General features: G+C 41.2%; 1 protein-coding gene across 7 annotated transcripts in view; it reads right to left on the reverse strand.

Moving 5' to 3' along the window:
- The window catches only part of tada1 (transcriptional adaptor 1), a 104,186-nt gene that overhangs the window by 53,529 nt on the left and 35,725 nt on the right, over positions 1-14,932 (reverse strand). For all 7 annotated transcript variants that reach the window (XM_072274278.1, XM_072274275.1, XM_072274279.1 and 4 more), the window contains 2 exons: positions 14,735-14,832; positions 5,774-5,983 (listed from right to left, as the gene is read on the reverse strand). In XM_072274278.1, the coding sequence (XP_072130379.1) occupies positions 5,774-5,983; positions 14,735-14,832 (308 nt within the window). The remainder of the gene's footprint in view (positions 1-5,773; positions 5,984-14,734; positions 14,833-14,932) is intronic.

A 14,932-nucleotide genomic window follows, 5' to 3' on the forward strand; every position in this document is an offset into this window, starting at 1 on the left:
ACCATTCCAATGGAATGTCAGTTGTAATCTGTCTTTTTTTTGTTGGCACGGTAAGTTACTGGAAACTGCTTTATACCTTTGAAATATTCAAAGTCCATTTATTATCAAAGAGTGTATAAATTATACAACCTTGAGATTTGTTTGCTTACAGGCAATCGCAAAGCAAGGAACCTGAAAGAACCCAGTTTAAAGAAAGACCAACCCACAGTGCCCACAGAGAAAAGAGGAAAAAAACAACAAAGCAAAACAAATCATGCAAATAACAGGGGCGAGCAACACAGCATTCTGATCCAAATCCCAGAGCACCTCAGAGTAGGCCCCAAGCCTCAGTATGCAGCTCATTATAAGTGGAGTAAATCACTGCAAAGTTTGCAGACACGAAGCACAACAGCCGGGACAGTCTTACAACCTTAGCATCGCAGAGCAAGGAGTCCCCAGACTATCTGGGCCGGCGTTTAAATTGCCCGAACCTCACATTAGGACCGGCCGTGGCGAATCACTGCAGGCTTAGATTTCACTCTTGGAGAAGCCTTTCTCGACCTCTCCAAATCAGCTTGGCGCCCACAGCAATCAAACCTCACCCGACTCTCGACACCCAGAGAGTCGCAGGGACGTATACTTTTGCCACCTGTGGGTTACTACAGTGTTAGAACAGACCAACATAGCAACACAGTTATTTGATGCTTCATAACCTGTTGGTGATTCTGCATCCTTTGGTCAGTGTTTGTCTTGAAGAACAACAACAATCCAAGGCGGTTTCGTCTGCCTTGCAGGCCTGCTCGGGACTTAAATTTTCATTAGAAACTAACTTAGAGAACTTGCCAACGAACTCAGCAATGGCTTCCTTGTTCCTTGTCTGCTGACTGTGTTTCACCACACACTGCATAAAATTTTATGCCACCCTTCACTGTAATCACACTCATAATCCAGTCCTAATTCTTCATGAAATAATTTTGCTTGTTCCTTCACCATCCCTCCTAATAGTGCTACACCTTCGCTGACAAGGTGTTTAAACTACTTTATGAGAACTTTATCTCATTGTGAACGTCTTCCATCTTTCATTGTTTTCCTTATAAGATATGAGAGAATAGGACCAATCAAATGTGACAGTGGAAAAGTATGTATGGAACTGGAGGGGATAGCAGAGGTACTTAATGAATACTTTGCTTCAGTATTCACTACAGAAAAGGATCTAGGCAATTGTAGGGATTACTTACAGCAGACTGAAAAGCTTGAGAATATAGATATTAAGAAAGAGAATGTGCTGAAGCTTTTGGAAAGCATCAAGTTGGTTAAGTCACCTGGACTGGACGAGATGTACCCCAGGCTACTGTGGGAGGCAAAAGGGAGGAGATTGCTGAGCCTCTGGCAACGATCTTTGCATCATCAACTGGGACGGGAGCGGTTCTGGAGGATTAGCGGGTTGCCGATGTTGTTCCCTTATTCAAGAAAGTGAGTAGAGATAGCCCAGGAAATTATAGACCAGTGGGTCTTACTTCAGTGGTTGGTAAAGATCCTGAGAGACAGGATTTATGATGATTTGGAGAGGCATAATATGATTATGCAGAGTCAGTATGGCTTTGTCAAAGGCAGGTTGTGCCTTGTGAGCCTGACTGAATTTTTTGAGGATGTGACTAAACACATTGATGAAGGTAGAGCCATAGATGTAGTGTATATGGATTTCAGCAAGGCATTTGATAAAGTACCCCATACAAGGCTTATTAAGAAAGTAAGGAGGCATGGGATCCAAGGGGACATTGCTTTGTGGATCGAGAATTGGCTTGCCCACAGAAGGCAAAGAATGGTTGTAGATGGATCATACTCTGCATGGAGGCCGGTGACCAGTGGTATGCCTCAGGGATCTGTTCTGGGACCCTTACTCTTTGTGATTTTTATAAATGACCTGGATGAGGAAGTGGAGGGATGGGTTAGTAGATTTGCTGATGACACAAAGGTTGGGGGTGTTGTGGATAATGTGGAGGGCTGTTAGAGGTTACAGCTGGACATCGATAGGATGCAAAACTGGGCTGAGAAATGGCAATACACATAAAAGTTGTTGGTGAAATCAGCAGGCCAGGCAGCATCTCTAGGAAGAGGTACAATCAATGTTTTGGGCCAAGACCCTTCGTCAGGACTGAGAAATGGCAGATGGAATTCAACCCAGATAAATGTGAGGTGGTTCATTTTAGTAGGTCAGATCTGACGGCAGAATATAGTATTAATGGTAAGACTCTTGGCAGTGTGGAGGATCAGAGGGACCTTGGGGTCCGAGTGCATAGGACACTCAAAGCTGCTACGCAGGTTGACTCTGTGGTTAAGAAGGCATACAGTGTATTGGCCTTCATCAATCGTGGGATTGAACTTAGGAGCCAAGAGGTAACGTTAGAGCTATATAGGACCCTGGTCAGACCCCACTTGGAGTATTGTGTTCAGTTCTGGTCGCCTCACTACAGGAAGGATGTGGAAACCATAGAAAAGGTGCAGAGGAGATTTACAAGGATGATGTCTGGATTGGGGAGCATGCCTTAAGGGAACAGGTTGAGTGAACTCGACCTTTTCTCCTTGGAGCAACGGAGGATGAGAGGTGACCTGATAGGTGTACAAGATGATGAGACGCACTGATTGTGTGGATAGTCAGAGGCTTTTTCCTAGGGCTGAAATAACTATCACGAGAGGGCACAGTTTTAAGGTGTTTGGAAGTAGGTACAGAGGAGATGTCAGGGGTAAGGTTTTTTTGCACAGAGAGTGGTGAATGCATGAAATGGGCTGCCGGCAGTGGTGGTGGAGGCAAATACGATCGGGTCTTTTAAGAGACTCCTGGATAGGTACATGGAGCTTATAAAAACAGAGGGCTATGGGTATCCCTAGGTAATTTCTATAAGGACACGTTCAGTAGAGTTTTATGGGCCGAAGGGCCTATATTGTGCTGTAGGTTTTCTATGTGTCTATGTTTTATACACATCTGTTTTTTTGATTCGCTGCCAGCGACGAACTGGAGCAACTTTTCTTGTTTCTTTATGTCATAAACTATGGAAGAGCCAATGTTATACAAGTCGCATATGCTTTTTACAGATACACCAGTATCGAGTATTTTTCAGAACTTCCACCTTATGTTGTATAGATAACATATGGCGCTTGCGCTTTACACCACGAGAAGCACTTCCTTTAATCATGACTGCGGCTAGATACAGTGGCATGCAGAAGTTTGGGGATCCATGGTCAAAATTTTTGTTACTGTGAATAGTTAAGTGAGTAGAAGATGAACTGATCTCCAAAAGTCATAAAGTTAAAGATGAAACATTCTTTTCAACATCTTAAGCAAGATTAATGTATTATTTTTGTTTTGTACAATTTTGGAGTGAAAAAAAGAAAGGAGCACCATGCAAAAGTTTGGGCACTCCAAGAGATTTGAGCTCTCAGGTAACTTTTATCAAGGTCTCAGACCTTAATTATCTTGTTAGGGCGATGTTGTTTACAGTCATCGTTAGGAAAGGCCAGGTGATGCAAATTTCAAAGCGTTATAAATACCCTGACTCTTCAAACCTTGTCCCAACAATCAGCAGCCATTGGGCTCCTCTAAGCAGCTGCCTAGCAGTCTGAAAATTAAAATAAATGATGCCCACAAAGCAGGAGAAGGCTGTAAGAAGATAGCAAGGCGTTTTCAGGTAGCCGTTTCCTCAGTTCATAATGAATTAAGAAATGGCAGTTAACAGGAACGGTGGAGGTCAAGTTCAGGTCTAGAATATCAAGAAAACTTTCCGAGAGAACTGCTTGCAGCATTGCTAGAAAGGCAAATCAAAACCCCTGTTTGACTGCAAAAGACCTTCAGGAAGATTTAGCAGACTCTGGAGTGGTGGTGCACTGTTCTACTGTGCAGTGACACCTGCACAAATATGACCTTCATGGAAGAGTCATCAGAAGAAAACCTTTCCTGCGTCCTCACCATAAAATGCAAGTTTGCAAAGGAACATCTAAACAAGACTGATGCATTTTGGAAGCAAGTCCCGTGGACTGATGAAGTTAAAACAGATCTTTTTGGCCACAGTGAGCAAAAGGTATGTTTGGAGAAAAAAGGCTGCAGAATTTCATGAAAAGAACACCTCTCCAACTGTTAAGCACGAAGGTGGATCGATCATGCTTTGGGCTTGTGTTGCAGCCAGTGGCACGGGGAACATTTCACTGGTAGAGGGAAGAATGAATTCAATTAAATACCAGCAAATTCTGGAAGCAAACATCACACCGTCTGTAAAAAAGCTGAAGGTGAAAAGAGGATGGCTCCTACAACAGGATAATGATCCTAAATACACCTCAAAATCCACAATGGACTAGCTCAAGAGGCGCAAGCTGAAGGTTTTGCCATGGCCCTCACAGTCCCCTGACCTAAACATCATCGAAAATCTGTGGCTAGACCTCAAAAGAGTAGTGTATGCCAGACGGCCCAAGAACCTCACAGAACTAGAAGCCTTTTGCAAGGAAGAATGGACAGAAATCCACCAAACAAGAATTGAAAGACTCTTGGCTGGCTACAAAAAGCGTTTACAAGCTGTGATACTTGCCGAAGGGGGTGTTACTAAGCACTGACCATGCAGGGTGCCCAAACTTTTGCTTCGGGCCCTTTTCCTTTTTTGTTATTTTGAAACTGTAAAAGATGGAAATATAAAAAAGTAATCTTGCTTAAAATATTAAAGAAATGTGTCATCTTTAACTTCATGCCTTTTGGAAATCAGGTCACCTTTTACTCGCTTAGCTATTCACAGTAACAGAAATTTTGACCAGGGGTACCCAAACTTTTGCATGCCACTGTAAGCACAGGTTATAAAAATAAACGCAGAATAGCACAGAGGAACAACTTGCTTCTTTTATAGACTATGTCAGCAGCTGATTCTGCTAATGGCACCACCAAAACACTGGCGAGGGGTTGGCGTGGTGGCACAGAAAATTTGAAATAAGGCTGGCGAAAGTCATGTCTGAACCAACGGTGGAAAGAGATTACTAATTACTAGATGGTCAACCTGTACTACAACAACAAAGGATGTCATTTGTCATTTTAGCCCTATGGGATTGGCAGAAAGTGAGCAGGAGTGATTCAAATATTGATTTCCAAGATGGATAAGGATTTTGTAAGCAACAGCATACTTCAGGATTCTGTAAAGATGACAACTTAAGATATATTAATAATTTACAAACCAGAAGAGCCAAGGGTGAGTTTTTCTAAAAAGAGTAAACATGACAGAAATGGAACAGTCAACACCTCAAGGGCTAAGAACTTCTGAAAAAAAATCTAACATGGTATCTAATTAATATGATCACTGGCTAAATTGGCTGTCTGCTTTAAACCAAAGAGATTATATTGCAGATATTGGAAATCTGAAACTTATTGTTCCAATGAAAAGATATCAAATCAAAACCTTAAACTTTCTCTTTGGAGGCTGAATGACTGGTAGACTATTTCTAGCATTTTTGTTTCACATCTGCTGTGTAGATTCAATTAATCTATACCTGTAATTAATGAATTAAGGATTACTACTTTTGGAAGTGGGAGTAACATTATCAAACGAAATCGCAATTCAAACATCATATCCTAATAAGCATTTTAGCAAAATAAACCTCAAATGTAGATTCTGGGTAATCTTGCCTGATCTCATAGATGGAGGGATTTGTGGGGGCAAAGGAATAGTTATGTATTAGAGCACAGAAAATGTACATAACTATAATGAACATTGGTTATAATGAACAGTCTACAGTCAACCAAAAATTAACATCAATGCAGTACCTCCAATGCATGAACCACTGCTGACACAGCATCTTCAGAAACATTATCCAATCCACATTCATATGCTGTTACTATCATCCGACCTTCTAACTGCCCTCTTGTGGGAAGCACCATGGTATGAGTGCAAAACTTCACATCATCCTCCTCTTGGGGATCCTTTACCACAAAGTGTTGTGCTCCTGATAAAGGATTCTGAGCTTGAAAACGATGCTGAAGACAAATGAAAATAACTTGAAAACCAAACAGTTTGAAGTCATTACATTTAAAAATGAATTATAAAATCTAATACAAAACAGCCAATTAAAACGTTTACGTTTACTATTAAAAAGATGGGATCTGTCCTTGCATTATCTTAACAAGAAATGCAGACATTCCACCTCTCCCGGAAGTTCCGAGAGTCTCCCACATATGAATAGTGGCTCCCTGATGCCCGCAAATTATATACAATATCACAGAAATCAATTTTTTTGAGAGAGAGCGAGCGAGTGAGAGAAAGCAAGCAAGAGAGCGCACAAGCGAGAGAGAGCACGAGAGCAAGCAAGCGAGAGCACAAGAGAAAGTGAGAGTGCGAGAGAGAAAGCAAGCGAAAGCACGAGAGCGTGCGAGCGACCACGAGAGAGAGAGAGCGCGAGCGAGAGAGCGCCATGGCAGACTGTTCCAAAAAAAAAGAAAATATAAAACGTACGTCACCCCAGACTACACTAAAGTGCATCCCTGCCTAATAGGGGTCAAAAGTAATGACAGTGTTGCTCGCTGCACTGCTTGCAACAGTGACTTTTCTATTGCCCATGGTGGGTTAAGACTGTAAAAGATATGCTGAGGTGAGTTTAACAGGTGTCATTCGTTCATTAGCATAGCTAACGTTATTTAAACTAGCTGGCTGGCTACTAAGGAGCTACTCTATTGCAGACATCCCACCTCTCCCAGAAGTCTCCTGCAAGTCTCCCGCAAATTGATAGTGTTACCTCCCTGAAATCAGTTTTTGCAGGGTGGGATGTCCGGAAATGGTCAAATTTAAAGTTACTCCAAATTTATTATTTATAACACTGCTTTGCATTTGACAGCAATTATAATATGATCTCCATTATAAAGCAACCAGTGCAATTCATTTGGACATATTTTGCTGAATTCAACTTAACGCTTATCCATACTGACCTTTCGAAGGCCAATCCTGCTGATCCTTTGCGGTACAACAAGCCCTAGAAAAGCATAATGCCGAGGCCCTGCCCAGTTATATATTCTCATCCACGTAGCCTGAGAGGCTCTCATGTTCAGAGGCGTTTAAGAACAAGTTGATGTCAATTATGAAAGCAAGTGAACCAAAACCCATTAAAAACATGCACACCTCAATAAACCAAAGTAAATTAATTAATAAGAGCTTTTGTCTTTTGCCTTCTTCAGGCCTAAAGTGCCTGTTGAAATAAATGAGGTCTCCAACCCCACATCTGTATTGGAGATGTATGCTGGGTGACTACAATCTGCTGCTTTTAATATTTAAACCACAAAGATTTTAAATTAGGGAACACTGCTTTGTAGTAACAAGATTTTAATAACATAATAAAGCTCAAACTATATGAATAATCATGGTTCACACAAAATACAAAACAATAAAATGCCACTGCCATTGAACTATTACTATTTCCATGTAAACCCAACTGTCTTACCCTACTGATTGAATTAGCTGTTGCACTGCCTTATTGCAGCAGTTGAAAGAAAAGTTCAGAAAAATGTTAAACAATAACAGATCATTTGATCCAAAAAGTTTATGCCGGCGATAATGCTCCAGCTGAGCATTTTTCTTATCTTGTCAGAGCAAAGTCCATCAGTGTTGGCGCGTGGCCAAGTGGTTAAGGCGTTGGTCTAGTGATCTGAAGGTCACTAGTTCGAGCCTCAGCTGAGGTAGCGTGTTGTGTCCTTGAGCAAGGCACTTAACCACACATTGCTCTGCGACGACACCGGTGCCAAGCTGTATCGGCCCTAGTGCCCGTCCCTTGGACAACATCAGTGGCGTGGAGAGGGAAGACTTGCAGTGTGGGCAACTGCCAGTCTTCCATATAACCTTGCCCACACCTGCAACCTGGAAACCTCCCAAGGCACAAATCCATGGTCTCACGAAACTAATGGTTGCCTATTATTAAATCCATCAATGTAAATCCTCCATTCACTTCTCCCTTGTGATTAGTCAGCCTTAGAAACTATAGAAACCGTAGAAAAACTACAGCACAGAAACAGGCCTTCTGGCCCTTCTTGGCTGTGCCGAACCATTTTCTGCCTAGTCCCACCACGGACCATATCCCTCCATACACCTCCCATCCATGTATCTGTCCAATTTATTCTTAAATGTTAAAAAAGAACCCGCATTTACCACCTCGTCTGGCAGCTCATTCCACACTCCCACCACTCTCTGCGTGAAGAAGCACCCCCTAATGTTCCCTTTAAACTTTTCCCCCTTCACCCTTAATCCATGTCCTCTGGTTTTTTTCTCCCCTTGCCTCAGTGGAAAGAGCCTGCTTGCATTCATTCTATCTATATCCATCATAATTTTATATACCTCTATCAAATCTCCCCTCATTCTTCTACGCTCCAGGGAATAAAGTCTTAACCTATTCAACCTTTCTCTGTAACTGAGTTTCTCAAGTCCCAGCAACATCCTCGTAAACCTTCTCTGCACTCTTTCAACCTTATTAATATCCTTCCTGTAATTTGGTGACCAAAACTGAACACAATACTCCAGATTCAGCCTCACCAATGCCTTATACAACCTCATCATAACATTCCAGCTTTTATACTCAATACTTTGATTAATAAAGGCCAATGTACCAAAAGCTCTCTTTATGACCCTATCTACCTGTGACACTAATTTTAGGGAATTTGGTAGCTGTATCCCCAGATCCCTCTGTTCTACTGCACTCCTCAGTGCCTTACCATTTACCCTGTATATTCTACCTTGGTTTGTCCTTCCAAAGTGCAATACCTCACACTTGTCTGTATTAAACTCCATCTGCCATTTTTCAGCCCATTTTTCCAGCTGGTCCAAGTCCCTCTGCAGGCTCTGAAAACCTTCCTCACTGTCCACTACACCTCCAATCTTTGTATCGTCAGCAAACTTGCTGATCCAATTTACCACATTATCATCCAGATCATTGATATAGATGACAAATAACAATGGACCCAGCACTGATCCCTGTGGCACACCACTAGTCACAGGCCTCCACTCTGAGAAACAATTCTCTACTACCACTCTTTGGCTTCTTCCACTGAGCCAATGTCTAATCTAATTTACCACCCCTCCTTGTATACCTAGCGAGTGAATTTTCCTAACTAACCTCCCATGCGGGACCTTGTAAAAGGCCTTACTGAAGTCCATGTAGACAACATCTACTGCCTTCCCTTCATCCACTTTCCTGTTAACCTCCTCGAAAAACTCCAATAGATTGGTCAAACATGACCTACCACGCACAAAGCCATGTTGACTCTCCCTAATAAGTCCCTGTCTATCCAAATGCTTGTAGATTCTGTCTCTTAGTACTCTCTCCAATAACTAACCCACTACCGACGTCAAATTTACCAGCCTATAATTTCCTGGATTACTTTTCGATCCTTTTTTAAACAACGGAACAACATGAGCCACTCTCCAATCCTCCGGCACCTCACCTGTAGACACCGACATTTTAAATATATCTGCCAGAGCCCCTGCAATTTCAACACTAGTCTCCTTCAAGGTCCGAGGGAATACCCTGTCAGGTCCTGGGGATTTATCCACTTTAATTTGCTTCAAGATAGCAAGCACCTCCTCCTTTTCAATCTGTACAGTTTCCATGATCTCACTACTTGTTTCCCTTAATTCCATAGACTTCATGCCAGTTTCCTTAGTAAATACAGACGCAAAAAAACCCATTTAAGGTCTCCCCCATTTCTTTTGGTTCCGCACATAGCCGACCACTATGATCTTCAAGAGGACCAATTTTATCCCTTACAATCCTTTTACTCTTAATATACCTGTAAAAGCTCTTTGGATTATCCTTCACTTTGACTGCCAAGGCAACCTCATGTCTTCTTTTAGCCCTCCGGATTTCTTTCTTAAGTATTTTCTTGCACTTTTTATACTCCTCAAGCACCATATTTACTCCCTGTTTCATATACGTGTCATACAACTCTCTCTACTTCTTTATCAGAGTTGCAATATCCCTTGAGGACCAAGGTTCTTTATTCCTATTCACTTTGCCTTTAATCCTGACAGGAATATACAAGCTCTGCACTCTCAAAATTTCTCCTTTGAAGGCTTCCCACTTACCGATCACATCCTTGCTTTTTAGATCCTTTCTCATTTCTTCAAATTTGGCCTTCTTCCAGTTCAGAACCTCAACCCTAGGACCAGATCTATCCTTGTCCATGATCAAGTTGAAACTAATGGTGTTATGATCACTGGAACCAAAGTGCTCCCCTACACACACTTCCGTCACTTGTCCTAACTCATTTCCTAACAGGAGATCCAATGTTGCATCCCCTCTAGTTGGTACCTCTATCGATTGATTTAGAAAACTTTCCCGAACACATTTTACAAACTCTAAACCATCTAGACCCCTAACAGTATGGGAGTCCCAATCAATATATGGAAAATTAAAATCCCCTACCACCACAACTTTATGTTTCCTGCAGTTGCCTATCTCTCTGCAGATTTGCTCCTCCAATTCTCGCTGACTATTGGGTGGTCTATAATACAACCCCACTAATGTGGCCATACCTTTCTTGTTTTTCAGCTCCGCCCATAAGGACTCAGTAGACAAGCCCTCTAATCTGTCCTGCCTGAGCACTGTTGTAACATTTTCCCTGACAAGCAATGCTACCCCCCCCCCCACCTTTCATTCCTCTGCCTCTGTCACATCTGAAACATCGGAACCCTGGAATATTAAGCTGCCAGTCCTGCCCTTCCTGTAGCCAAGTTTCACTAATTGCTATAACGTCATAATTCCACGTGTCAATCCACGCCCTCAACTCGTCCGCCTTCCCCGCAATACTCCTAGCATTGAAATATATACACCTCAGGAGATTTTTACCACCACTCACAACCTTTCTATTTGCGGCTTTGCTTGAACTTTTAACATAATTTATGTCAGCTCTGGCACTCTGGTTCCCATCCCCCGGCAAATCTAGTTTAAAGCCTCCCCAACAGCACCAACAAACCGCCCTGAAAGGATATTGGTCCCCTTGTAGTTCAAGTGTAACCCGTCTCTCTTGTACAGGTCCCACCTGCCCCAGAAGAGGTCCCAATGATCCTGAAATCTGAAACCCTGGCCCCCTACACCAGTTCCTCAGCCACTTGCTCATCCTCCAGAGCATCCTATTCTTACCCTCACTGGCACGTAGCACAGGTCCCCTTCCCTTACATATATCTGTACTATGGATTTCAACCATTGCTTATGGTAGTGAGTTTCACATTCTCACCACTGGGTAAAGCTATTTCTTCTGAATTCTTTGCTGGATTCCTTGGAGTTCATCTTGTATTGATGGGCTCCTGTTCATCCCTACATGGTAATACTCCCTCTGCATTTATCTAACAAAACTCTACACAATTTTACAGACCTCAGCCTTGTTTACACAGGAGACACAAGACTATTCATTTACTCTTGTATTTCTGTTATTGCCCTGTAAACCTTGTCTGTACCCTTTCTACTGACACTATGTCAGTTTTATTAGATGATAATCAGAATTCTACACAGTATTTTGTGGTCTAACAAAGGTGTGATACATACTTGGCATATATTTTTTCAATTCTGTCCCTCTCAAAATAAAAATTAATGTTCAGTTTACTTTCTCTACTGTCGTGCTAACTTTTGGCACAATTTTTAGTGATTGGTGCCTTTGTAGTCTAGGATCCCTATGTTCTTCTACCCGCCCACAGCTGGATTGTTCATTCTAGAAGCAGCCTTTCTAGCTTTCCTTATCAAAATACTGCAATTTAGTTTAGTTCTCTTCAACACTGAATCACCTGCAAATTTATAAATTGCTAATGTATACTGTGAACACCTGTGGTTTTGTGAAACTGCACTACCCACCTTCCTAAATTGCATAGCTACTCTTTATTCCCATTCTGTAGTTTATCCTGACTCAAACCAGCAATCTATTCAAAGTTCAAAAGTCAAAGTAAAATTTATTATCAGAGTACATACATGTCACACATATAACCCACAGATTCTTCTTCTGTGGGCATACTTATCACATCTATAGAACAGTAACTGTAAACAGGATCAACAGACAACAAACTATGCAAATGCAGATATTAATAAATAGCAATAAATAATGAGCATGAAATAACAAGTTAGGAAGTCCTTAAGAAGGTGAGACTATAGGTTATGAGAATATCAGAAAAATGAGTGTAGTTATCCCCTTTTGTTCAAGAGCCTGATGGTTGAAGGGTAGTAACTGTTCTTAAACCTGGTGATGTGAGCCCTGAGGCACTTGTACCTTCTGCCTGATGGTAGCAGCTAGAAAAGAGCATGGCCTGGCTGGTGAGGATCTTTGATGATGGATGCTGATTTTCTACTACAATGTATCATGTAGGTGTGCTCAATAGTTGAGAAGGTTTTACCTGTGATGTACTGGGCCAAATCCACTACCTTCTGTAGGATTTTCCGCTCAAAGGCAATGGTGTTCCCATACCAGGTCATAATGTGGCCAGTCGGTACACTGTCCAACACACATATATAGAATTTTGCCAAAGCTTTTTGATGACATGCTGAATCTCTGCAGACTCCTGACTCCACATTTTCAGACAATACTGCTCAGCTCAATATAGAATATGTTATTGAATGCTTTCTGAAAATCTGAATGATTTTCACCTAATGACTTATCATTGGTTATTTAAAAGATTGCAGCATGCCACTGTGCAGAAGGACTTGGGAGTTCTTGCGCATGAATCGCAAGGTGCTTGCAGGTGCAACAGGCTATCAAGAAGGCAAATGGAATGTTGGCCTTCATTGCTACAGGGATTGAATTTAAGAACAGGGAAATTATGCTGCAACTGTATAGGGCACCGGTGAGGCTGCACCTGGAGTACTGCATGCAGTTCTGGTCTCCTTCTACTTGAGGAAGGATATGTTGACTTTGGAGGCGGTGCAGAGGAAGTTCACCAGGTTGTGGTTAGACTGCAAGGAGAGATTGAGTCACTTGGAACTGTACTCGCTGGAATTCAGAAGGATGAGAGGAGATCTTCTAGAAACATATAAAATTATGAAAGGGATAGATAAGATAGAGACAGGAAAGTTGTTTACACTGACAGGTGAGACTAGAACTAGAGGACATAACCTCAAGATTTGGGGAAATAACTTTAGGACAGAGATGAGGAGGAACTGCTTTTCCCAAAGAGTGGTGAATCTGTGTAATCTTCTGCCCACGAAGCAGTGGAGCCTACCTCAGTAAACGTATTTAAGACAAGCTGGGTAGATTCTTGCATAGTGGGAGAATTAAATGGAGGAATTAAGGGTTATGGGGAAAAGGCAGGTAGGTGGAAATGAGTCCATGGTCAGATCAGCCATAATCTTATTGAATGGCGGAGCAGGCTCAATGGGCCAGATGGCCAACTCCTGCTCCTATTTCTTATGTTCTTAACATACAACCACTAAGGAATGGACAGTTTTCCTGCTAGAGCTTTAGCCATTTCTTAAAAATTCAATAACGTTAGTTAAGAAAGATTTTACGAGGGGTGATTGATAAGTTTGTGGCCTAAGATAGAAGGAGTCAGTTTTAGAAAACCTAGCACATTTATTTTTCAACATAGTCCCCTCCTACATTTACACACTTAGTCTAGCAGTCGTGGAGCATACGGATCTTAGACCTCCATAAAGTGTCCACTGAAGGGGTGATTGATAAGTTCGTGGCCTAAGGTAGAAGGAGATGAGTTATACAGCTCTCATTACATGCACATGCAGTTCAACTCTTTTGAGTGATTACGCAGAAAGTCTGAAGTTAATAATTCATCAGGGGTGATTGATGTTCGTGGCCTAAGGCAGAAGGAGATGAGTTATTAACTTTAAACTTTCTGCACAATCACTCAAAGAGCTGACCTGCAGGTGCATGTAACAAGAGCTGTATATCTCCTTCTACTTTAGACCATGAACTTATCAATCACCCCTTCTGTGGACACTTTATGGAGGTCTAAGATCCATATGCTCCACGACCGCTGAACTAAGTGTGTAAATGTAGGAGGGGACTATGTTGAAAAATAAATGTACTAAGTTTTCTAAAATTGACTCCTTCTAACACAGGCCACGAACTTATCAATCACCCCTCGTAACTTTTGAAATCCAACCACTTATTTATTTTATATATTTTTCATCTTTCTTCTATTTTCTCTTCTCATTGGAATTCCATTAAGTTTCCTAACAATAATGTTCAGGTAGTTATTAGGACATGTTCTAACGTTCTTCCTGAATAAAAGGTATTATTTTAGATATTCAACATTCATCTGAAAGCATAGTTTTACCTTATATATTATAAGGTGCTTTGCAATCTCTCCAGTTTCTTTTCAGTTGAACTAGTTTTATCCATATTAAATTTAAAATATCCCATTTTCATTTTAACTGCATTTCTTTTAAACACTGAGTGATGAAATGAACATGCCCAAATCTTCTATCACCATGATAAATATTAGAAAGAAATAATTATTTATTATTTCTGCATTCTGTTAACCATTTCCTAGAGTACTGCCCCAACTATTCATTAGTGGTCATAATTCCATTATAAAGTCTGTATTAATCTATTTGAAAAATATTTTACTGTTTCATTGCTTCAACTTCAATGTCTTTTTCCCATTCTAATTTTGTCTTACTTTTTTCATAACTCTGCTACATTCTCTCTTAGCTTGCATTCCATTACTAATGTCTGATTAAGAGATCAGTAAGATTTATGGCAAAATCCTAGTCGCCAAAATGAAAATATTCATTGATGTTGAAAATAACTCACTTCAAATTTCGCCCGAAGAGATGGAAATTTTTTTTTGCTTTTTGGTTTACCAGGTTTAGCAGTCGATTGACTGTTCCATAGTAGAGAGGATGTTCCCTCTGAAACACAAATGGTGCAAAGACGTCATATTTTTCAAAGAATGGTCAGCAGCTTTTGCATAACACAATTGATAATTTATCCTATTAACACACTTTAAAT

The sequence above is a fragment of the Mobula birostris genome, chromosome 12 (assembly GCF_030028105.1).
Source record: "Mobula birostris isolate sMobBir1 chromosome 12, sMobBir1.hap1, whole genome shotgun sequence".
Classification (NCBI taxonomy): domain Eukaryota; kingdom Metazoa; phylum Chordata; class Chondrichthyes; order Myliobatiformes; family Myliobatidae; genus Mobula; species Mobula birostris.